General features: G+C 35.9%; 1 protein-coding gene across 1 annotated transcript; it reads right to left on the minus strand.

The window, feature by feature from the left end:
* Positions 1-4,290: 4,290 nt before the first annotated feature.
* Positions 4,291-26,985, minus strand: trpc2a (transient receptor potential cation channel subfamily C member 2a). Its single transcript, XM_017351234.4, has 13 exons — positions 26,879-26,985; positions 24,685-25,377; positions 22,548-22,751; positions 19,955-20,119; positions 15,371-15,545; positions 15,082-15,282; positions 14,498-14,660; positions 14,299-14,391; positions 10,962-11,154; positions 8,472-8,599; positions 8,311-8,380; positions 8,085-8,217; positions 4,291-4,758 (listed from the first exon to the last, which is right to left on the minus strand). The coding sequence occupies exons 1-13, from the start codon at positions 26,891-26,893 to the stop codon at positions 4,424-4,426; spliced, it is 2,568 nt and encodes an 855-aa protein (XP_017206723.1). The 5' UTR covers positions 26,894-26,985; the 3' UTR covers positions 4,291-4,423.

A 26,985-nucleotide genomic window follows, 5' to 3' on the forward strand; every position in this document is an offset into this window, starting at 1 on the left:
CAAGGAATAATTTCTGAATAATTTATTTCAGTGTACTGGGGTGTGGCTGGAAGGGCATACACTGCATAAAACCATATGCTGGAATAGTTGATGGTTCATTCCACTGTGGCAACCTCTGAAATGGAGACTAAGGGTGCTTTTACACCTGCCTTTAGTTCGGTTGAATCGCACTAGAGTTTGTTTTTTCTCTTGGTGCGGTTAATTTGGGCAGGTGTGAATGCAGCAATCGTACTCGTGCGCACCAAAAACGGACCAAAGAAGCCTTGAAGAGGTGGTCTCGGTACGCTTTCAAACGAACCCTGGAGCAGTTAGTTTGTGGTGAGAATATGATCGTATCTAAAACCAACCCAACTGCAAAAAGAACTACACCTTTTTGGACTAATCCAGCTGCTGTAGGCCGATGTGCTGTGCATTATGGGATGAGGAGGAAAAATATTTGTTTACTGCGCTTTACCAACAGAGAGAGAGGGGAAACATTAACTGATGGATTGTTGGTAATATTTCCGCCGTGACCATCTCACAGTTTAGCTAAATTAGTTCATGCCTCCTCCTGAAGTGACTTGCGATTTTCCTTCATCGTTTGCAATGCATTAAAGCATTGTTTTCCAGCCGCGTTTTTCATTCTCGAAATGTATCGTTTGTTTAAAGTGATTTATATAAACTATATAGTATACTATGTGCAGGGATACAATCAGCCAGGGCACTCGTCCCTCCATAGTCAAAAGCAACATTTTGTGTCTGCCTGTTTGTTTACTTGTGGGAGTTCCATTGGCATTTTCTTGCATATGAACTCAGACCAATCAATAAGCAGTTTAGGAAATATGTTCAACAACATCTGGCCAATGAGTGATGTGGATTTTGTCAGATGACTGCAATTTGGTTATTTTCAACTGATTCGAACCAAAGCAATCAGTGTGTTGTGAAAAGGATGCAAAGATGGCAGAAAATGCTACAATGTATCATTTGTTGCCCTCGGTCCAGACCAAATGAACCGAACCACAGATGTGAAAGCGTCCTGAGCTGAAGGATAAAGAATGAATCGTATTTGGGACAATGTTTTAAATGTGAAGGAAGGTAACTCAGTTTGTTTAATACTGAAATTTGATATAATTTAATTTTAACATTTTAATGTTGTTAGCTGTTGTGAAGTACACTGTCAAACTGTGTACAATGTGTTCAGTACAAAAAGCCTCAAATACAAATGACAAAAATAGCTTTACAAAGTGAGATTTTAGTTAATTGTAGAATTTTATTGCACAAAAACCACACACTACAAGTACGTCATGTGATTTAATGTTTTTTTTATTTAAAAACAACGTTTTATATGGCCCTAAAACAAACCCATAGTTCACATCTGTGTATATATATATATATATATATATATATATATATATATATATATATATATATATATATATATATATAATTGTTTTGGAAAATATAACCAGATGCCTCAATATTGTGAATATAGTGATGCCTCAATATAGTGAAGTGAATGGAAAAAATGTTTTTCAAAATTGCCCTTGGACGAAAATGGGTGTTGTTCAATCTTTTTAGGACAACTTTGATGAAAGGTGATTGTCAGATGAGAAAATACTAAATAGTCTTCTATTATATATTCCTTCTATGCTAATGAAGGACTACTGAGACATTCCAAACATGGGATGGGTCCTCCTGTAGTGGCAGAGATCTTCACAGTTCCAATACAAATCTCTGCCATTTGCTTACTGTAACCATGTGCTTTTTACCATACACAATTCATCTGCTTGTGATCTTCCTTCATATAACTTTCTCATGTTTGGTGTCATTTGACAGTTTATGACTTCAGCTTTGTAGTGATGAAATGAACAGAGACGTTAATTGATTGTGTTTCAATATACAACATATTTACTATTGTTGAGTCATGGCCTGAGGAGAGTATGTTAATGTACTTCTCCTCCACTTCATCTCTTCAACTTTGTTCCCATGTTCAGCTGGTTTTGGGGGTTGGTTTTCACTCATGTTTGACAATGCTTTGCTCAAAGTATAATAAGGAAAGGTAACCGTTGATCTGGGAGAATGGCTTTTACTCTGCATCTCCTGCACACGGGTGCGTAGCCTCATATGCTAACAAAGGCAGTTTCACTGTCTTTGTTGCTCAGCAGTGCACATGTTACAGCTAATTTCTTTTTACAGTATGCTAGTTTGTTTCATTCTACTGTCTGTATATTTAAGCATGTAACTTAATAAATAACTTTGCCTGCTTTAAGCTTTGAGATTCTTTCTCTTTATCAATGATGATAACAACTTTAATGGAATCAGATTAATTACAATGGAGTCAGATAAATAATGGATTTAAACACGCTATCCTTCAGCTGCTTTCTGTTTCCGACTATTAGTTCAGAATAGCAGCTTAGCTTCAAGCCTTATAGTGATGATCCACTTCAAATGTTGACTACTGTATATTTTCTCTGTGCATTTATGTTTTTGAGTTTTTACTGCAAATGTCAAATCCATAACGCTTGAATTGCTCAGCTCCAACCCTGATCTCACGCACAACCAATGGGGTATATGCACATGGAAGGTTGCTTGCATTTTCAGTAAGCAACCTTCAACGCTTCCAGTGAACTTGGTGTGTCTTTGTATTTTACATTGTAAAATCATCATGTCTAAGGTCTGATTTCTTTTAAAATCAGCGTTTCACTGCCTGATAGATATATTATATCAGGCGTGTCCAAACTACGGCCCGCGGGCCATCTACGGCCCGCAATCAGTTTTGTGGCGGCCCGCGAGGCTTTTTATAAATATCAATAGAATCTGGCCCGCTATACAAAAATGAACGTAATTCAATAAATAACCACCGGGTGTCGCTATTTCATGCATTCAATTAAGCAGCAGTTCTTGTTATTATCTATCTATCTATCTATCTATCTATCTATCTATCTATCTATCTATCTATCTATCTGTCTGTCTGTCTGTCTGTCTGTCTGTCTGTCTGTCTGTCTGTCTGTCTGTCTGTCTGTCTGTCTGTCTACACACAGTTGAAATCTGAATTATTAGCCCCTCTTTGATTTATTTCTTCTTTTTTAAATATTTCCCAAATGATGTTTAACAGAGCAAGGACATTTTTACAGTATGTCTGATAATATTTTTTCTTTTGGACAAAGACTTTTGTTTTATTTCGGCTAGAATAAAAAGCGGTTTAAATTTTTTTATGAACCATTTTAAGGTCAAAATTATTAGCCCCTTAAGTCTTCAGAACAAACCATTGTTATAAAATAACTTGCCTAATTACCTTAACTTGACTAGTTAACTTGATTAACCTAGTTAAGCCTTTAAATGTCACTTTAAGCTGTATAGAAGTGTCTTAAAAATATCTAGTCAAATATTATTTACTGTCATTATGGCAAAGATAAAATAAATCAGTTATTAGAAATGAGTTCCTAAAACTAATATGTTTAGAAATGTGTGGAAAAAAATCTTCTCTCCGTTAAACAGAAATTGGGGAAAAAATAAACAGGGGCTAATAATTTAGGGGGGCTAACAATTCTGACTTCAACTGTATTTATATATATATATATATATATATATATATATATATATATATATATATATATATATATATATATATATATATATATATATATATATATATATACGCATTTCTGTGTGATGTATGTAAAATTTGGCTCGCGACAACGTTTGTTTTTTTGCATCTGGCCCTCGGCCCAAAAGGTTTGGACACCCCTGTATTATATGAAGTGGGTCTCAGACCAGACAAGAAGCACTGTGAGTTTCTGCACTCGCTTGCTGATCCTAATGGCGCTAGCGGTTACAGCGGTCATCTCGTTTTACGACTGAACAACTAAACTAATAGTTCTTAAATCTATTTAACTGAATGTATTGTAATTACGTTACAACACCGCCATTTACATATGAAGCTGTAAAGGGAACCTTATGAAATTGAAAATAGTCACATTAAGCTTTCACTGAAAGTTTATCATTGGCTGAAAAACACTAGCTGTGCATATATCCCAGGGGTGTCCAAACTCTGTCCTGGAGGGCGGGTGTCATACATAGTTTAGCTCCAACTTCCTTCAACACGCCTCCCTGGAAGTTTCTAGTATACCTAGAGAGAGCTTATTAGCTGGTTCAGGTTATTTAATTGGGGTTGGAACTATAATATGCAGGACACCGGCCCTCCAGGACCGAGTTTGGACACCCCTGATTTACCCCATTAGCTAGGACCTGAAGTTGCACTTGATAATTACAGGCAGGTGTGTTTGGTCTGAAATCTGCTCGAAGGTAGATCTCCAGGAACACAATTGGTGACTCCTGTTCTAAAACATGATGATCTTAAAATTATACCTGGTTGAAAACCCAAATGTATCTAATAAATTATGAATAGCTTGTTTTTCAGGAATGGCTGTGCATTGTTTGTTCCTTACTCATCAGCAGTTTGAGCGGTGCTCTGTTCTCCAGGGTGGATCTCCACAGGGCTCTCTGGCTCCTCCTCCTCCATCAGGACGTCCTCATCTGCTTTACTCTTCTCTTCCTCAGGGTGAGTGCTGAAGCGCAGACCGACATTTTCGCACCCCATCGCCTCATTCTTGTCAAAGTCCCGGAAATTGTTCTTGGCCCCCTTGATGTATTTGCCCAGGATGTTGGCCTGGTCTGGTTCACCTTTGTTCTGCCACTTCAACTTCTGCTGGAAGTCCTTCATCTCGGTGTGCAGTCGGCCCACAACTTTATTCAGCTCGGTGATTCTGTTCCCGACATCTGAGCGACACACCAATAACAGTTAGTGCAGAAACAACAGAAGTGTTTAGAAGAGCAGCTTATGGAGCTACCGAAATCTTGATTCTGATTGGCTGGTGAACATTTTAAGGTATGCAATTATTGTCAGTTGATTGTTGAGCTGAAGTAGCTCCCGGCAGGTCTTGATCAAGATAAAGTTTCACATTAATCAGTACACGATTATTTTACGTTCATATCATGCTGAATGATTTCAAGGTCAAATTTATTGTCTCCCTTAAAAGAGATTTGTTGTATAAAAAAAAAAAAAAAAAAAGTTCTGCTCTTCATAGACACCCACAAGACAACATATAACATACACATTAAACAATCCTAAATCCTAAAATACATCCTAATAAAAATAGTTGCGTTAAAACAACCATTTAAAAATACAATGTGCACCCACTGCCCTCTTATTCTTTTAGCCATCCTACCGTAATTGCTCAAAAATCAATTTAATTGAAAAAATGTGTGATAGCTCAGCGTACTGCAGTTAAACATCAAATCAGAACACAAGAGAACAGCTTTGGATGAGATGTGTAAGAAACGCAATGAGCTGTTTGACGACAAAAGCTTGACCAAATGTGTGTTAATCATATTAGAAGCAGAATAATACCACAGTCACACTATAGCTTGTGCTTGCAAAATTCTGTCGTACAGCGCTTAAAAAAGGGGCCAGATTAAACAAGATGATTACGCATTAAAAAAAGGAGCGATTGGTCCATATTTAAAATTTCTTTACAGAGAGGTCATGTTTTGATCTTTGATTGGCCTCACACAGGCACATGATGCGATTTTGCAGATCAGAGTTTACCAAGCTTTACAACGCAATGAATTGTAAAAATTGTCACACAAGCTTTCGTTTCCAGTCTGTTGCCTTCGCATGCAAATAAATGGAACTCTATGGCGTGAAAAGTGCAGTGTGACCTTGGCTTAACGCTCTCTGGTTCGTTACATTATTAGAAAATAATCTTCATTTTCTAATAAATGAATGGCTTTCAGTAACATAGTAGTCATAATGATAATGTAAGAACAGTATGTATGATTGCACAGAACATGCATTTGAAATCGTTTTGAAAACTTGAGGTCCACTTGTTTTTTGTTAACTTTTTTTTATTTAATTAGTAAAATGCCATGCACTGTTCTGTCCAACCCAGGCTCAATGCAGTTATGTGCCCAGGGCTGCATTTTTGAGATCCGAGAAATATGTCCCGGGGGCAACGTCATCTTGCAGTTTTTATTTTCACATATCCTCTAGAGGGCGCTGTGTAACTTTTGCCAACCTCAAATACGTTATTGTGGCACACTTTCTCACATCACTCGTATCTCAGGTCATAATTTTGACTTACTAGTTCATAATTTCAACTTTTCATCTCAAAGCTTTATCTGTTGGGGGTTCTAACAAGGCGACGAGCTAGACAGACATACAACTCAACGTTCTACCACAGACGGCCAGATTTTGAACTTTAGGACAGAAACAGCCTCCGAGTTTAACCATGGTCACAAAGAAATTTGCTTCGCCATGGCAAATTGAAGATTTACAACAAAGAATCCAGATACAGCTGAGAAAAATCCTGACGGCGACAAAGATAACAGTAGCGCTAAGCTAACAAGTGATGCTACAATGAACAACGAGGAGAACGAGGTGATGAAGGCTCTCGCAGATATGAAACACTTTTTCACATCTCAATTTAAAGACAATCTGAATGCTATTCAAGGAATTAAAAGAAAATCTCAGAATTTGGAGGCAGATTAGCAGAGGCTGAACATCGAATTAGCAAAATCGAGGATAATACAGATAAGCTAAAGAAAACGGTGAAAGTTCTAGAAAGCTGAGTTGTAACAGCGCGGACCTGGATGACTTGGCAAAGTTGAAGTTTTTAGGTAGGTTGACTAGGTGGAGAATGCAACGCCATGCATTTACGGTTTTCTAAGTCATAGACTTGTTTTTTTTTTTTCTTCATGTGGCAGAAATACAGTCCATAACAACAGGCTTCCATTTAATACAGTATTTGTCCACACTTAAAGGGATAAAATTTGATGTCGACTCCCATTCGGCTGATTGACTAGAGGAGCAACTAAAAAAACAATGATAATGCTGAAGCTAATTGTGATTTAGAAAGTGGAAACAAAGTAAAAGGGTAAAGACCATAAGCATGCAAAAAATAAATATCCGTAAAAACGAAGTTTGTTTGCAATATGAAAAAAAAAATCAGATTTCAGTTTTGTGCAATGTCATGTTAAACGTGTTTTCCATTTATGCCCGTTATCAATTTAATTCAATATTTATTTATAAAGCACATTTAAAAACAACTGAAGTTGACCAAAGTGCTTTATTTAGGAGTACTACAGTAAGAAAACTAAAAAAAAATGAAAACATAAAGAAAACAAGACACTATTTTTCAACATGCATGCTCAATGTTTTGTTTTCTGCATTTAGTTTTCATTTTTGAGTGTTTTAAGTTTACACACATTTACAAAATTTAATTTACACATTATTTTTGGTCCCACCTTATAAGTGACCTTAACTATTATGTACTTGCACTGAAATTAATAATTGATAATAATGTACTTATCCTCTAAAAGCATGTTTTTACATTGCACTTATGTTTGATTAAATGCATGCATGTAGTTACATTTGTAATTAATTTATGTAACTAGATGTGTATTTACACAGATGACTATTCCTTTAACCTTAACCCACCCTTAAACCTATCCACACCACCAAACCTGTCCCTAACCCTACCTGTATCCCACCTCAAGAGCACAAGAAGTGTTCTGCAATACATCGTGAACACAGTACAGTGTATTTATATTTTAATGTACAGTATGTGCATAGGGTGATACGGTGACTCAGTGGTTAGCACTGTCACCTCACAGCAAGAAGGTCACTGGTTCGAGTCCTGGCTGTTTTCCCCACAGTCCAAAGGCATGCGGTATACAGTAGGTGAATTTGAATAAACTAAATTGGCCGCAGTGTGTGTATGGATGTTTCCCAGTTCTAGGTTGCAGCTGGAAGGGTATCCGCTGTGTAAAACATATGCTGGAAGATTTGGTGGTTCATTCCGCTGTGGTGACCTCTGATGCATAAAGGGACTAAGCTGAAGGAAAATGAATAAATGTACATAATAGTTCTGAACACTTAATATAAAGTAGGTTCCTTATTTTTTTGATTCAGGAAAACAATACTTTTGCCATAAATGAGATCCTATCCACTATGGCAGTTTTTTGTAATACTGCTTGCTTTTTTTATTTATTTATCTTTTAAAATTTTTGGATAATTACCCAGAGAAGAGGAGAATATGACCTACCTTTCCGCGTGCTCTCCTCAAACTCTCTGCGTGCGGCTTCAATGTAGCGGTGCACTAGAGCTTTGGTGACCTGCAGGCGGTATGGCACTCTGCCCTCACCTTGACCTCCACCACTATTCATGGCATTACTAGACTAAAAGAAAAAGAAAAAAAAAAACACATCATCAGCTAAAATGAAGCAAGAGTGATGGTGCATTTCGAGACAGAAGCCCCTTCAGATGCTCACCACTGATGTGATAGGAGGATATTCTGGAGCTTTCTTCTGGCAGCAGCAGCAGATCTTTTGGAAGATGCCTCTACACAAAAAAATGAGAATGAGATTGGATGAGAAGGCCATAAAGGGTCACTAGAGGGTTTGTTAGTTGTTGCCTCTTGAGTTTTTCTTACCTCAAGATGTAAAAGAAAGCCTTTGGAGAGGGGATGATATTAAAGGGAACTGGCATTGTGAGACCCTCTCTGAAGTAGCTGAGGTAGAGTTTAGATCGCGCAAACTTCCATTCGACATCTGCATCATCCTGTCAGAAACAGACATTATTTGACACAGCATTGGTTAAGGGGGGGGGGGGGGGGGGGGGGGGGGGGGGGTTTGTAATTGGCCCTCCACAGAACAGACTCACTGATCACTAAAGTCTCACTCATTCACTCATTCGCCTTCAGTAGCTAATAGTTATGACCCAAGCATACTGGACCCAGGTGAGGAAGCTTCAAACATTTCGTTTCACATTGCTAGCAATACTGGAAACACGAAATGCAGGAAATTTACAACTTTGTAATTGGCCCTCCACAAAACAGACTCACTGATCACTAAAGTCTCACTCATTCGCCTTCAGTAGCTAATAGTAATGACTCAAGCATACTGGACCCAGGTGAGGAAGCTTCAAACATTTCGCTTCACATTGCTAGCAATACTGGAAATGCCAAGATAGTTTACTGAACTATGGTTTTATTCCATTGTCTGCCCCAAAGTTCTTGTTCTCGAATGCATGAGGCCATCCCAATCAATTAGACCAGTGGTCACCAAACTTGTTTCTGGGGGGCCGGTGTGCTGCAGATTTTAGCTCCAACCCTAACCAAACACACCTGAACAAGCTAATCAAGGTCTTACTAGGTATACTTGAAACATCCAGGCAGGTGTGTTGAGGCAAGTTGGAACTAAACCCTGCAGGGACACCGGCCCTCCAGGACAGAGATTGGTGACCTCTGAATTAGACATTTGCAGACCAAATAGCGCAAGGTGTACCCAATACATATGGGCTATTGACTTTATATTTTATATTAGACTATTATTTGTGCATGAACATATCTAGATATAGTAATAAGCACAGTTTGTTTGAAAAATACCTACTGCAAACTTATTTGAGCAATATAATTAAATGTGGAGGGGGCCTTACAATATTTTCCAGGGAAAAACAGGTCTCAGCCAAAAAAAAGGTTGGCAACCACTGACATACAGGACATATCTTATGTGTAGAAAGTTCTGTAAAACTGTATTTATTTAGCTATTATGCAAAAGTCTCTTTTATAAGGGGCAGTTGTGTGGCAGCAGTGCGAATATAGCCAGCCTCTAATAGTAAAAACTAATATAAATTTTTTTTTACAATCACACTTCATAAAAACATTCAGAAACACTTTGATTGACATTCTTCCTTTGTACGTGTCATCAAGCGGGAAAGCCCCGCCTATTAGTGACAATCCCTCCCTCATTGAATCAAAGCCTAAAAGGGACAGTTTCAAAGAGTTTTAAAACATTTTGTGTGGCATTTTGAGCTGAAACTTCACAGATACACTAGAGTTTAGATGCAAAAACCTCTAAATGCCGCTTGATATTTTCTTGTAAAATTAGCAGTTTTCTATGACTCTTGTGTTTGGGCTCAGAAATGTTACTTTTATAGTGATGAATACATTTTTTCCATAGCTTTTAAGGTGAAATAACTGAACATAAACAAAAGAGGCTGGGAAAAACGCTGAACTTTTTTACATTTGTAATACTTTGAAATACATGCTTTTCTAAAAGAATAATAATAATACTAAAAATAATAATACATAAAAGCAAAAACTAAACAAAAAGGCAGATCCTGGACTTTTGAATGGAAGTTTAAATAGTGTTTTTTTAGGTTAGCTATAATTGTAAATCCACTGAAAGATCGATTAAAAAAAATCTTATTGAAACAAATAAATATAAAAAAATTCAACTAACATTTTAAATTTAAATTAAAGACATTTTTTATTCTCATGTTTTTATATAAATAATACTAAAACTAACAACACTGTAATATAAATTCATAAACTGAATAAATCTGTTAAGACTTCATGTGCCAGAATTACTGATGGGAGAGAAAAGATTCTAAAGTGATCTACTAAAAATGAGCCTACCCCCCAAAACAACAACAACAACAACAACAACAAAAAGACACAGCAGCTTTTGTAATGTCCAGAGCAGCGCAGAAACCGGTGCAAATCTGGTCGCAGACAAGCAGTCAATGACAATATTGTGGATATACTGTAATTTAAACAATAAGAGCAAAATGGATTAAGTGACTTTAAATGGATTTTGTGACTTTAATGAACCTAGAAAGAACAATACACTGCATGGTTGCATAACTTATTTAAACTTTCCTCCAATAAATTTTGCCTCTCAAAAAAATAAAAATAATAATTAATTAATAAATAAATAAATAAATAAATAAATAAATAAATAAATAAATAAATAAAATAAAAAATCCTGCTTATGCATATGCAATAACATCAACTCCAATAATGACTGCTCATGCCTTTTCCTCAATACAGTTTCACAACATGGTAATCTATTGGTTATCTATTGAGCAGTCAGTAAGCCCTGAATCTATTATAAGTTTTATTCTTATAACAGGTGCCCACCTCGATCCTCTGAAATGAATTGGAGATCATGGCAATAAGCATGTTCAGCAGCACTATGACGATGAGCAGTGTGAAAATCCCATAGAAGATCCGTCCCACAAATTCAGCCAGAGCATAATCAGGCATGTCCACATATCCCTGGTTCGCCATCCCAAACATGGTCCAGAAGAGGAAGTTAAACGTCTCGTTCAATCTAAAATAAATACAAACAACATGTGCATTTAAGATGGAACACTGCAGGAAACTTTTTATACTCCTTTGAGACTACAACTTTGAGACTTATCACACCCAAAATACATTTCTTTCAAGAGTTCACACTTAGCTGACAATTAATAAAGCATATTTGGAATGCTGTCCCGGGAGAGAGCCCTGAGCTCGTAATATCCTCGAGCCCGGGGTTCCCTCCCATTAGAAGGGCGAGAGGGGAGTTCGAGGTCAGGTAGGTCTTGAGAACTCCCCTGCTTGTCACCGTGAGAAGTGTAAACTAAGGTTGTATTGGGTGATAATTGTTTTAGTTGATTGGCTATGGTTTATGTTTTTGGACGGTGGGAGGAAACCGGGGAACCCGGGGGAAACCCACGCGAACACGGGGAGAACATGCAAACTCCGCACAGAGACATCGACCGGCCCGAAAGATTGGACTGGCGGTGTTCTTGCTGTGAGGCAACAGTGCTACCCACTGGGCCACCGTGTCACCCGATCAGAAAAAGGGGGAGGATGAAGGGGTGGAAAGGGGGGAGCTTCAAGACGAAGATAACTGGAGTGAAAAACTCAAGTTGTTTATAATGCTTCCGTAATCATCTAATAGGGCTGATTACGGAGCTAATAAGGAGCCAGCCGTGTTGATTATAGGCACGTGATCCTCTCGAAATTAGTTTATGAATAAATTGCACTTTGCTGAACGTTATCCTATTGTGTCTATACAAGTTTTAATTCTACAATGGATAATTTTAAGGCCATTTTCTCAAAAATAAATAAATAAATAAATAAAATTCTGGCACTAAAATGCCATAAATCCACATGTAACCAAACTTTAGTTTTCTGCATACCGTATCTTTGTTCTGAAAGTTTTTTGTTTCATGCGTAATTTGCTATTTGTGATTCTGTACATGTTTTTGTCTAGATGTTCATAGTATTTTGAAAATTGTAGACCTATAAAGAAGACACCAACAATTCTTTCTGTTAAAACCATTGACTTTATCATGTCAAAAAGTGAAACAAAAATTTTTCATGCTTTGTTGTGCTAGAAACTTATGTAAATCATCGCATATTTTAATAAATAATGGATGAATTACATATTTAAAGAGAAACTGCCCTTTTTAGGCTTTGGTCCAAACTGTGGCGTTTTGGTGACTGTCGCTTTAAATTCAAATGAGACTGTGCTCTTTTCAAAAGAGGGTGGAGCTACAAATGCCTATATATCAGCATAGTGGCAGATTCAAAACAAGACTAATGTTATCGGTTTCTATAGTAGTTGGGAGTCTATAGAGACTACAGTTTTGATTTGTAATGTCCACATTTATAATCGCTGACATTATCTTCAGCAGGTGAAAACTTAAATGGCGGATTGCTGCTTCTCACTCAGGGCTGTTTAGACTAATTATTGTTGGGTTGTTTTTGAACAATTCGTTCATTTTGAACTAATGTTTTGTTTGACTCGAGAACGATGAGTCCACTCAGGGAGTGATTTGTTCATTTGCGCATGCGCACATTTGTGCAAGTGGAGTAGAAGATTAGTTTCTTTTTGAGTCTTCTATTAGATTTAAGTCGTTCGTTCATCATGTGAAAGACAGAAGCCAATCATTTTCAGTCAGAGCCGGAAAAAAAATTTGATCAGTTCATCTCTCAAGTTTGAGTAATTCGTTCATCACTTGAAAGACAGAGGCCAGTCATATGTATTTCATGAGTCCTTGGGTTTGACTCATCTCTTTTTATATGGACATGAACACGAACGACTTAAAACTGTCTTTCACTGTGGGCAACTTAAAAGTAGAAGAAAGTCTTGCCCTTCTCAAGATGTTGATTTCCAGATCCCCAGCTGTGCATGGAGGTGAGCTCAACCATCTCTAGTTGGTACCATTCCCCCTCCCGCACAAGCTTAGGCTTAGGCTCTTTCTCTCCCAGTGAGGTGACATTCCATGTCCTGAGAGCCAGATTCTGTGCCTGACGATTGGGTTGTTGTGGTTCTAAGCTTGGACCACACTCGTTCCACAATGCACCGGGCACTTGCGGCTCCCAAAGCGATTGCATTCGAGGCCCAAGCCCAGGCCTGGCTTCAGGGTGGGGCCCTGGCTGCGCCATCCTGGGCAACATCATGGTCCTCGATGTTATTTTGCTCATAAATAAGGGGTTTTGAACTGTATTTAGTCTGACCTGTCACCTAAGACCTTTTTCTGTGTAATTAAATTAATCTGAACTTCCCATCACTAATACTAATGAGGAAGAGATCATCACAAATGGACGGGACTTTACCCCTCTGATGACACGTACAAAGTTAGAATGTCAATCAAAGTGTTTCTGCAGGCTGTTTTTATGAAGTTTGATTATAAAAATAAAATTAATAATGATCTGCTGTTAGAGGCTGCTACAGTTGAAGTCAGAATTATCAGCCCCCCTGAATTATTAGCGCCCCTGTTTATTTTTTCCCCAAATTTCTGTTTAATAAGGGGGAACATTGTTTCAGCACATTTTTAAGCATAATAGTTTTAAAAACTTATTTCTAATAATTGATTTATTTTTATCTTTGCCATGATGACAGTAAATAATAATTTAACTTGATATTTTGAAGACGCTTCTATACAGCTTAAAGTGACATTTAAAGGCTTAACTAGGTTAATTAGGTGAACTAGGCAGGTTAGGGTAATTAGGCAAGTTATTGTATATCAATGGTTTGCTCTGTAGATTATCGAAAAAAAAAAGCTTAAAGGGGCTAATAATTTTGTCCCAAAAATGGTTTTTAAAAAATTAATAACTGCTTTTATTCTTGCTGAAATAAAACGAATAAGACTTTCTCCAGAAGAAAAAATATTATCAGACATACTGTGAAAATTTCATTGCTCTGTTAAACATCATTTGGGAAATATTTAAAAAAGAAAATAAAAATCAAAAGGGGGCTAATAATTCTGACTTCAACTGTATATTCACACTGCTGCCAAACAACTGTTAGTAAATTTTTATATAATAGGTTCCCTTTAAGATTTTAGAAAATGTGTATTTTTTTTTCAATGTAATCAATCAACTGAGGAATAATGGTGATAACTGTTAATATAATTTGCAGTGTCTTTCCTAAAAGATTGATCTTCTGGGTGAATTTCTATGTAAACAAGTGATTAATCACCTGCCAAGATGTGGAGATATAACATATGGGACGTATATGTTGTTTATTCCACACAGAAATGCTGTTCCAATAATCATGAGGATGAACATGAACCTGTGGAGCAAGAAAAACATTTGATGAGGGCCATTTTATCCCTCCTGATCTGCTTATATAGGCATATTGGACATAGAATCATAAAGATGAAACCCTGGGATCTGACCTCATCATGTCATCGATCATCCTGCCCATGGAGATCTGCAGGGTTCCCAGAGATTCGTGGGCCGGCAGAATGTAGGCGAGACGAGTAAAGCTCAACATGCTGGTCACGGCAAACAGAGTCTCTGCAATCAGCTGAGGATCCTCCTGCCTCCAGTTCTCTCGCACTGGGCAGAAACATATGGTCATAATTCTACCAGAATTACATTGTCATTTTCAATGTTGGTGTTATTATTGTTCAATGAAAATCATATTATTTCGTTTATAATTATGGCAATAAGATGCATTGCTAATGTTAATGATAGTATTTGCTTAAAATAGAATAATAATACGAAGTATAATTTAATCTAATAATTATTGTTATTATTTTTAAGATTTAATCTTTTTATTAAATATTGGCTATTTAATAAGCAATTTATAATCAAAATATTATTGTTAATATAATAATAATAATAATAATAATAATAATAATAATTGCTAGTATTATTATTAATTTTTTTTAACTTACCTATGTGAAAATATAACATATGTACGGACTCTATGGCTAGTAAATAGACATGTTGGTTAAATAAAGCCTGTAAGTGAGACCTGTGTTGGTGAAGTAGTCACAGAGCTCTTGTGTGCTGGAGTCCTGACACAAGAAATATCCTTTCAGCATGATGAGAATGCGCAGTGTGAATGAAGCCAGATACATACTCAACACCATCATATCCAGAATATTCCATAAATCCAGAAAATAACTCTTTAATCCCTCAATCCAGACCTCCTTACACTCAAACCAGAAGAAACCTAGCAATGCACAAAGAGAAAACAGACATCTTACTCACTCTGTATACAGATTTTTCATGACTTTGTTTTTATTTGGCAGCACAACTACCTGCGACCCACACCATATGGAGAGAGTTATGGAGAATGTTCTGATTTCGGGAGGCAAATTCAGTTCGGTAGATCTCCATGAAGATGGACTCTGTCAAGAGCGCGATGAGGAACCACATGTATGATGCCGAGTGCAACAGGAACTTAATCACAGGAACCTTTAGCAGTTTACCCAGCTGCCAGAAAAAGCGATACTATATTACTATACATTAAAATACTAAACATATTATGATTACACAAGTAATACTCTATATAAATGCACATTACATTTTAATTTAGTTTGTTTTTTATTACAAGTATATAATAAGTCTATTTACTTACACAAAAAAATGAGAATTTCTGTTTGGCCAATAACTTTTTTAACCAAAAAAATGGTTCTATTTAAAACCCTTGGAGGGCAAAGAACCTTTTTAATTAAAATGGTTGTATAATTTCAATTTAGGACTTTAGTGTAAAGATTACACCACTGATGCTTATAATTGTTGTGCAAAGTAACTAATTACAAATACCCAGAGATTTCCCAGAGATGGGTTGCGGCTGGAAGGGCATCCGCTGTGTAAAAATGTGCTGGATAAGTTGTCGGTTCGTTCCGCTGTGGCGACCCCGGATTAATAAAGAGACTAAGCCGTCAAGAAAATGAATGAATGAATGAATGATGTTGTGTGCCTGCTGGGCAATAACTCAATGCACTACAGAATGTTACGTTTACACACACATGCACAAATTACATGAAAACGCATCAGCTTTATACAGCAAAATACTCACTACTCATGAGTACATTTGAAAGGTCTACTTTTTACTCATATTCTGAGTAATATTTACAACAGATACTTTTAATCTACTTGCCCTATATTTTTAGGCAAGTAGTGGTACTTTTACTTGAGTATGATTTTTCAGTACTCTTTCCACCACTGATAAGCATACATAACAGTCACAAAGCTTTTTTTTTTTTTTTACCCAAAACCTTCAGAAAAATAACTGCTGGGGTCAGTTTTTAGCACATTTGTACATTAACAAGGTGAAACTTACATTACCTAACACATATTTTACTTTTATGACAAACCATTTATGGTTGTGAATTAAATAAAATAACTTTTCTTTAGACTGTTCAGTACCTTGCAAGCTGAGCTGCATGCAATGCTTTTGATGCATACGCCTAATCCCACACCTAACCCTACCCCACACAGTGACGTCACTATTGAGTGCATTGTGTCTGAGATTGCATGTGCAAGTCTGCAAATATGATAAAAATTAAAGATCTCTAGCAACACTTGGAATGAAATAAATGCCAATATTTTTCGGCTCAAAAGTCTTTCGGGGCACAAGAACACATCACATAAAGAAATTTCCAAAGGCTTTAACTATATCTTAGACCATCTAATTACAGATTAAGATTATTTTTTTATTATTATTATTGATTATGTCTTGATTCACTCTCAGAAATAATGAAATAATAGTACAAAATCTGTCACTTAGATACCTTTTCAAAAAGTACACTTTTGTACCAAACAGGTGGACATTAGTACCTTTAGGATACACTTTTGTACCTTTAAAATTCACTTTTGTACTTCTAAGTCACTGTGAGGTACACATTTGTGTTTATGTAATACTGTTTACCTTTAAGGACCTGTTAGGAGCAAAAATGTACCTTTTGAAAAGGTACCTTCAGATTTTGTAACTTTATTTCTGGGAGTGTTTGATGTGGAATCATGTCATTTGATTGATTATCACTTGTGTAGTTAGTTCCTGCTGATTGGTTGGGGTGAGGACTTGAGTCTGGTTTATCAGCTGTTTCTAATCTGTTCTAAGATGGAGATGTATATTTGAAGCCATTGGATATGTTTATATGTGATGTGTTATGTGCCCTAAGGTTTTGAAGCTGAAATTGACATTTATTTTATTTCATAAAACTTTCTTCTTTTATTACAAGTGTTGCTGGAGTTCACTTTTGTCATTTTTGCATTTTGTCCACGCACCTTGTTTGATTGTGCACCAAACTTTTGCAGCTTGTGCAAGTCTACAGCCGTACTGTCTAGATTTAATCGATCATTTAAATTACAAAAAATGCCCCCTGGTGGAGTACTTGAGTTACTCCATCCTCGCATTCTTATCGGTGGATTGACGAAGAGACTCGAAAGAGTGATGGTTAGTTTTTCAAACGAACAAGCCTGCCATTTCACCGTCTTTATAAATTCAGGTACATTATTACAATTTTGATTTTCTATTAAGTTACTATTTTTAGGTAGTGTTTCTATTTGACAACAAAGTCAAAGTGTCAAATAGTAATACATAGCCTACATGGATAGGTTAACTACAGCTGAATAAAGCTAGTAGTTTTAACAGGCTTCGTCAGCTGTTGGTTAACAGTTAAGTTTTTGCTCGAGTTTTATATGAATTCCGTTATAGCTACTAGCTTGTCAGTGTTAATTAAATGGTCAATAAAAAAACAGCTGTGTTGTATGAGGATGAGCTTCGAGACGAGTCCGTGAAGGAAACGCATGCTCATCATTTTAATGTTAAGTTTCAAGATGGAGCCCATTTAGGCTTTCATTCAGTTTTTCTCCTCCAATCCTGATCGGTACGGTACCGCTGAATGTCTTGATTAAGTTAAATTGTTTGTGTGTGTTTTAGGCTTGTCAGACTTAGCAGTTATTTTTTGGTCATGATGATGTTATCTGGCTCTAATAACCAAAATACCCTGATAACTAGTGGCAATTAACCTAATAACCCGTTTAACAGATAACAGGGTATTAACAACGAGGTCTTAGAGTCTTAAATCTCAAAAGCTAAATTTTAGGCCTTAAATCTATAAAATGGTGTGTTGTAGGTCCTAAATCTCTTTAAATTGGTCTTAATTATCCTTGGTTCAACCGATAGGTAATATCGATCAATATACCAATACTGAAACAATACTGGCCAATATAAGATCACCAACAATCCATCTCAATAAAACTTAACCTTTTATTTAAACATGGCATTTAATCACTTTCCTTACAGTAACATTTGCTTAAAAGTTCTCCATTTATTTACTGCTGAGTAGACACGGGCCGGTATAAGATTCTGACGATATGATAACCTTGGATAAAAATATCACGGTTTCACAGTATCCGCTGCGTAAAAACTTGCTGGATAAGTTGGTGGTTCATTCCGCTGTGGCGACCCCAGATTAATAATAAAACTAAGCCGACAAGAGAATGAATGAATGAATCAATGCTCTAAAATATATATATTTTTAAATGCTTTGTTAAAAAAAACAACACCCTCCCCCCTTGAAAACATTAATTCATTCATTTTCTTGTCGGCTTAGTCTCTTTACTAATCCGGGGTCGCCACAGCGGAATGAACCGCCAACTTACCCAGGACATTTTTAAACAGCGAATACCCTTCCAGCCGCAACCCATCACGGGGAAACATTCACACACACACACACACACTCATACACTATAGACAATTTAGCCTGCCCAATTCACCTGTACCGCATGTCTTTGGACTGTGTTTTTTTTTTTGAAAGATTTAAAATATTTTGGAACCGTAAACATGTCAGGCTAAATAATGACAATTAATCATTGACTTTTGCTGTCTTCATTAGTTTAAAAAAAAAGACTTCTTTACAATTTTAAACTGCATTTTTGGCCATCTTTTCTGCTGGAGATACTGTTGTCCTACAAAGCTTGACAGCTATGTTCTATTCTAGGTAACTGTTGAGGGTTGTTATAGGGTTTGTGAACGGATATATTTGAAAAATTATTAAAAAAAAAATAAAACCAAATTATTATTATTGTATTATTAAATGTATTTAAATTGTAAATCATTTTAGGGATAGTAAAAATCTTTTCTAACTGGGGTATTAGAAAAAAATCCTTAGTATTTAGCCCTGTACAAGTCTAAAAATTAATTCATAATGGTCTTAAAATGTCTTATTTAATTTGGTGAAACCCGCAGAAACCCTGAACTACCAAAAATCACATTGACATACGTTTATATGCAAACCTGATAAGATATTTACACTGATAATACTAAAAAAAAAACAACTTAATTAAATTGCCAATTATATCAATAGGCAAACAAACCTATAACTTAAATATGCTAACTTCCAGAAATTACCTTGAAAAATGTCCGGTTTTACCAGTGTAGATGCTTTAACTTGAAAATGAAGATGGTAATCACCAAACATTAGCTTGATGAAATAAACAGTTGTACCACTTTACTTAAAATCTTGAAACTTGAATTGTTTGATAACCACCATAAATCAGCTTGATAAAGTAACCCATTTTACCAGTTTAGAAGCAAACTGATACAGTAAATTAAATATGCTCATAGCCACCAGAATACATATCATTAGCTCGCCTGTTTAACCAGTATGTTCATTTTAAAAAAAACAAAAAACCTGAAAATCTTTATTATTCAGCTTAATGAAACAATCAGTTTTGCATGTATTCAAACCGAAAACCTCAATACAATTATTAAATAATCAGTTTTACTCGTTTGTAAACAAAATGATAGTCTAAATGAGCCAATAGCTTCCTAAAATCACTTTCGAGTCATGTTTACACGGTCTTAACCCTGATAGCCACCAGTAGTGTACCTTAGACTTTGGGGCGATCCAGTAAATGAGGCACAGGACTGGCATGGTCAGAAAAATCCCTAAAGACACCAGCAGTTTCCAAGTGGTTCGGCTCCCCCTCCAGCCGGACAGACTCCCGCACCAAATGGAGGAGAGCACTTGCTGGCAGATGGGATGAGTCACAAACTAGAAGATGAAAACAAACAGTCAGGCCTCCCAGCCAACTGTCAATCAATCAGGCGTCCCATACGGCACAACGCAGGGGTCAAACTACTGCGTTTTTGAAAGATGGTGCTCACATGCCCTGTGTTTCTCCTCAAATCCATCAGTCTTTGTGGGCAGTGGAGGTCTGAACCTCGTTTTTTATAGTTAACTAAAACTGCAGTTATGTTTTCACTTAGTAAATATATAAAAAAAGGAAAATATCTGTGTAATGATGATGCCTTGGCAACCCTCCGAAAATAATTAGTCATTTTTGTGCAGTTTTGAAAGATGTTTACACGAACCAGGGTTATCGGAGATAAATCTAAATTTTATTATTATTTTTTTTGCCAAGACAATATTACTCATTTTCATTTCATTTTACCAACTAAACCAAATATATAATATGGTTATTATTTTTTTATATTTAACCATTACAATTACAATTTATGTTACAATTTAATTTATTATTCATTCATTTTCTCGTCGGCTTAGTCCCTTTATTAATCCGGGGTCGCCACAGCGGAATGAACCGCCACCTTATCCAGCAGGTTTTTACGCAGCGGATGCCCTTCCAGACACAACCCATCTCTGGGAAACATCCACACACAATCACACTCATACACTACGGTCTAACGCCAACTGAGCCGAGGCTCGAACCAGCGACCCAGCAACCCTCTTGCTGTGAGGCGACAGCACTACCTACTGCGCCATTGCTTCGGCCACAATCTAATTTATTATGACAATATGAAACTAATTTAAAATGAAAGATTATAAAAATGTTTCCTAGTGATGGGTTGCAGCTGGGTAAGTTGGTGGTTCATTCCGTTGTGGGGACACCAGATAAACTAAGCCGAAAAGCAAATGAATGAATGAATAATTAATACAAATAATATAATATAAAAAAGTAACAATAATAATAGTAGTATAAGATAAAATAAAATAATAATAAGAATAATAATAACAACATAACACTAGCTAAAACTGATAAACTTATAAAATTGATGATAATTTATCCAAATTACCAAAAAACACTAAATTAATAAAGCAAAATAATCTGTATAGTGAATAACTACTGAAACCATAAAATTAAAATGAAATTTAAAATCAAATTAAAATGAAATTTATAAAAAGCACCAACCTTAACTTCATTGACTAAATTTGAAAAACAGAAATTTTAAATGAAGTTGCCCTAATGTGCTGTATGTTCACGCTTGTAAGTTGCTGCAAAATATATTAATAAAAACGTTCTAGTTCAAGTGCATTTATTTATAGAGCACATTTAAAAACAGTCACAAGACTGATCAAAGTGCTGTACATAAGACAAAGTAAAATAAAAAGACAGAATATAAAAACACAAATAAGAGAAATGACTGAAAAAAATGTAGCAGTAGAAAGAACTAATAAAGCAATAATAAAAAGCCAACTAAAAAGGGACGTTTTAAGGAGTGATTTAAAATAGATAATGATGGAGCCAAAAATGCAACCGCTTTGAGAAATAGGTTGGGGTAGATTATGAAGGGATTTATATAACAGTAAAAACACTTTAAAATTGATTCTTAGATGGGCAGCCAATAAAGGCCCCTTAAGCCCAGTTCACACTTCATGACTTAAAACATCGGCTGTTACGTTCACACTACATGACTTGATTGTGTGTATTTTAATCGCTGTGGTGTTCACACTACGTAACACTATGTGAATTATTGACAAAGGGGATGGGGGGTTGTCACACACTACGTGATCTGACAATTTAGTAATGTTCAGCTTAATTGTTTTTGTTTGAAATTCAGCAGATATAAATAGTTTGCAACCACTTACAATTGAAGTCAGAATTATTACCCCTTCTGAATTATTAGCTCCCCTGTTTATGTTTTTCCCCATTTTCTGTTTATCAGAGAGCAGATTTTTTTAACACATTTCTAAACATAGCAGTTTTAATAAATTCTTAAATAACGAATTTATTTTATCTTTGTCATGATGACAGTAAATAATATTTGACTAGATATTTTTCAAGACACTTCTATTCAGCTTAAAGTGACATTTAAAGGCTTAACTAGGTTAATTGGGTTGACTGGGCAGGTTAGGGTAATTAGGCAAGTTATTGTATAACGATGGTTTGTTCTGTAGACTATCGGAAATTTTTTTTTGCCTAAATAGGCTAATAATTTTGTCCTTAAAATGGTGTTTCAAAAAAACTTCTTTTATTATAGTCAAAATAAAACAAATTAGACTTTCTCCAGAAGAAAAAATATTATCAGACATACTGTGAAAATTTAATTTGGGAACTATTTAAAAAAGAGAAAAAAAAATCAAAGGGGGGCCTAATAATTCTGACTTCAACTGTACCTTAAAACAACTTGGTAATTCCAATCAATATTTTTTTTTCGAGTGTTACTAAAGCTGAAACCAATACCTGTTTCTGATTGTAGTTGACAGCCAGACGCAGGCGAGCGAGGTTGGGAATGCCTTCCTCAAAGGTCTGTTCGTCCAGCTCCTCATCCTCACTGTCCCCTTCAGCACTGTTGAGGATGGTGGAAACTTCACTCTGATTCCGGCACATTCCCAGAAGTTCCACTGCAAACTCCTGACACAGCTCCTCCAGAGCCAGATACTGAGGCTGAACATCAGTGAACAAAGGTTAAAACACTATAACACTTTTTTTTTTCTTTTTTTTATTTATTTATTTATTTATTTATTTTTTTTATTAATTGTTAACAAAACATACAGGCTGAAAAACCTATATAATGAAACATATCAATTCAACCCCCCCCCCCCCTCCCCCCTCCCCCCTCCCCTGCGGTCTCTTGAAACTGGGCTTTACAATAAATAGAAGTTAACAAAAAAACAAAAACATAATACAGTATCAAATATCAATTATACAAAGCAAGGCAATCATTCTGGATCCTGATCATTTCTTTGTGCAATAAACAAGGAGATTTTGTCAGCAGCTAAAGTCCAGATCTGTAATGTACTCATTTGTACCAAGTTCACTCGCGCCGTGGATAACTCCAACATTATAATGTCTTGAAGTTGTACCAACCACTTGTACATGTCCAAATTATGTGGGGGCAGCCAATGTTGGGCTAGTAATTTTTTAGCAGAAGTTAAGCCAGCCAGCCAAACAGCTTTTTGTAGCTTGGTAAGGTTCAATGTAGAATCATCACTCAGTAATAGAACAGAAGGATTCAATGGTACAGGATATTCAATAATTTTTGATAGGATGACACATATCTCATTCCAAAATCTTTGTACTTTCTCACATTCCCACATCATATGGAAAAAAGATCCAAAACGCTATAACACTTTAATGTCAATAATAAATATTAATCTAGACAAAATCCATGCAGAATGGTCAAAGGATTTGGGAGTGCATATTTCAGAGAAAACCTGGAAAATTGCGCTACTGAAAGTAAATGAAACAACCTCCTGTACTCGCTTAGGCTTGATTCAATTCAAGGTCCTTCACAGACTTTACAATAGTAAGGCTAGACTTTCCAAGATATACACAAATGTAAGTGACACATGCGAATGATGCCATTCTGCTAAAGCAGATTTAGCTCCTATGATTTGGGCATGCCCTAGACTGTTCGATTATTGGACAACTATATTTAAAATTCTGTCCGAGGCATATAATAAAGACATTAGGCCTAGCTTTGAAATGGCTATTTTTGGAGTACTTGAACAAGATACAGTCATGTCCAATAATTATCTAGACGCTTATGCCTTAGCGTGTCTTTTGGCTCGGAGAAGAATATTGCTTGATTGGAAATCAAGTAAACCACCTTAAGTTTCACTCTGGTGTAGTGATATGATGCTGTTTTGAAGATTGGATAAAATGAAATACTCTCTTAGAGGATCTATTAAACGTTTTTACACAGTGTGAAATCCAGTGATCTCATACTTTGAAAAAGGCCTAACACTTATAAGGATAATGCAATCAATCTTGATGGGCAAACATTACTGTAAAATACTTCCTCATTGTGCTATATAAATTCTGACAATTCAAATATTTTATTTCATTTAGTATTAACAATTTTTTTGTTACTATTATTATTATTTCTTTTTTTATATATTGTAATTTTTTTTATTATTTGTTTATTTATTATATTTCATTTTTTTAGTCTGTTTTTTTTTTTTTGAAGGGGAGGGAGGTTGTTTATGGGGGGGAAAATGTATAAAAAAGTCTTATCAAATCCTTGTATGTAATAATTCACCTTGTTTTTCTTTCAATAATAAAAAAAGGTTAAAACGCTATTATTAAGTGTACTTTTGTGCTAACAAAAAAACAAAATAAAAACATACAAACTATAGAAACGAATTCTAATAGTTTCCACAAAAAACCAACTATAAACCACCAAAACCAGTAATGATTTCTAATAATAATTTCAGGGACATCTTATTAATATTTATATAATATTGTTTAAATAATATATAATATTTTAAATTAGCTTTAACATGTCACCAAAAAATCTTTATCTTTTATTTTCTTTTTGAATACACCAATGTTTGTAAAGGGTTCAGTGAATTAATGCACTGAATACTGAGCTCACCTTGAACTCTGGTTCTTTCTTCGACAGTTTGCGCAGCTCTTTGCTGAGGTGGAAAGCGCTGAGCATGGCATCTTCAGACGTGATCGACAAATACGCACGGCTGGCGATTCCTCTGTATGTATTTATACGGGACAGGGAGAACTTGAGCAAGTCGTATTGACGTCCATTATTGCACTCCAAGCATGTGCAAGAAATGGCATGAGGCAAAGGAATGTCATGGCCTCTCTGCGTCAACATCATCACGATCTCATACAAGTCCTTCTGACAGGCCAACGTTAGTGGCGTCACTCCAGGAGCAAACTGGGAATCGTCAATGGAGTGGTCGAAGATTGCCATGCTGAAGGAGCGAACGTCCATCTTGTTGCCTTTCTCCAGATCCAGCCGGTCCAGGAGGTGTTTGACAAACCTTGGCTGGTTGGTGTCGACGGCCACTAATAGAGCTTCGTGAATCTGCCGGAAGTCAAACTTGACGCCCAGAAGGAGGGAGGTCATGATGTCTTCGCTGCCCAGGCGGATGGAGAGGTTCAAGGCTTCTCTCCAGAGCCGGTCCTCAGACTCGTCCAGCTGACGGATGATCCCGTCACCCAGGGAGAGCAGGCTGTCCACCCAGGCCATGTTGCCCTCTTGAATGGCGAGGATCAGCTCTGGTGGAAAGTGGAGCTTTTTGTTCACGATCTCCCGCCAGTTGTCTGACTGCTCATGATAAGGGTGAGAAGAAAGGAGATGGTAAAAACACACACCAAATCCTTCTTAGAGGGTTAAATGAGACCTTTTTGGATTATTTATTTTGCTTTAATACTATTTATTTACTTATCCCTGCTGAAAAAAACAGCTTAAACCAGCCTAGGCTGGTTGGCTGGTTTTAGCTGGTCGACCAGGCTGGTTTTAGAGGGGTTTTGGCCATTTCCAGGCTGGTTTCCAGCCATTTCCAGCCTGGTCTTAGCTGGTCAGGCTGGGAGATGACCAGCTAAAACCAGCTTGACCAGCCTAGCCAGGCTGGGAGCCCAGCCAAAACCAGCTATGTCCAGCTTAAACCAGGCTGGTCAAGCTGGTTTTAGCTGGATTTAGCTTGTCATTTTCCAGCTAAGACAAGGCTGGATTTTTCTGCAGGGATACTTTACAAAAATGTTTAAGTTGGTGACAGTAAAGGCAAAAAAAGTAAAAATGCATTTTATATGCATTTATTCAAACTCTATTCACAAATGTGACTATATCCACATATACACTGCAAAACGATTCTTGAGCACCAATTTAGCATATTATTAGGATTTTTATACGGAATAATTTTGAAATATATTAAATCGGAAAATTGTTTTCTTTAGGCATGATAGTAATAGTAGTAAATAGTAATAATTAAAATCATAATTATGATATTTAAAATTTTTAAAATTTGAAAATAATAATAATAATAATAATAATAATGAAAATAATAAATGTGATCTTGGTGAGCATAAAATTAAACTTGAAAAAATATTAATATTTTGCCAGGTATATTGAGAACAAGAATCATTCAATGGCTTTTATGCCTCTAGATTTTATCTATTATCAACAACAAGTATTTAATAATTTCAAAAACTATAAGATGTATGATTTTAGAAGAACAGATAAGTAGAAATATGTTAGTGTAAATAAACGTATCCACAGTATAAGTCTGAATGACAGTGGAATATTATTTTGGCCATATTTTGACATTTGAAACATTGAATTAAACACTTTACCTACATTTACAATAACATGATTTATACATTTACCAAATTTAGTTAATTAGTTACTTTAGTAAATTTAATTTAGTGCAAACATTGAAACCGAACATCTCATCTTTGACTCAGATGCATACAATTATTTTTTATTAAATTACTTTACTTTTATAATTACTTTTATTAAAAAAAAAAAAAACATCATGAATATTGATTTGTTTCAAAGTTGCGATATTGCTTTGCAGTTAAAATAATATATTGCGACTTGTATACTTGGCTAAAATGTTCGAAAGCTACTTACCAAAAATTTCTAAATTTGACTATTTAAGTCCAACTATAACTCATTCAGTTTCATTGATTATGATTGTTTTACCACAGGTACAGGTCTTTTATGCTCTCTGATTTATGTTGTGTCTAAAAGTTGGCCTTTATTTTTGTTTAAAGCAAAGCAAACAAAAAAAGTGGTCACATTTAAAATCTACAAATCTCTGACTCACCGTAAGGTTTTCCATTTTCTTTAGTGGAGCAGCTCAGAACTTCACTTGATGAAGATCTCAGACTAAATCGGTGAGCCGCTCTCTCATATCAGCACGAGTGATGAATC

This window comes from Danio rerio, chromosome 15 (assembly GCF_049306965.1).
Source record: "Danio rerio strain Tuebingen ecotype United States chromosome 15, GRCz12tu, whole genome shotgun sequence".
Classification (NCBI taxonomy): domain Eukaryota; kingdom Metazoa; phylum Chordata; class Actinopteri; order Cypriniformes; family Danionidae; genus Danio; species Danio rerio.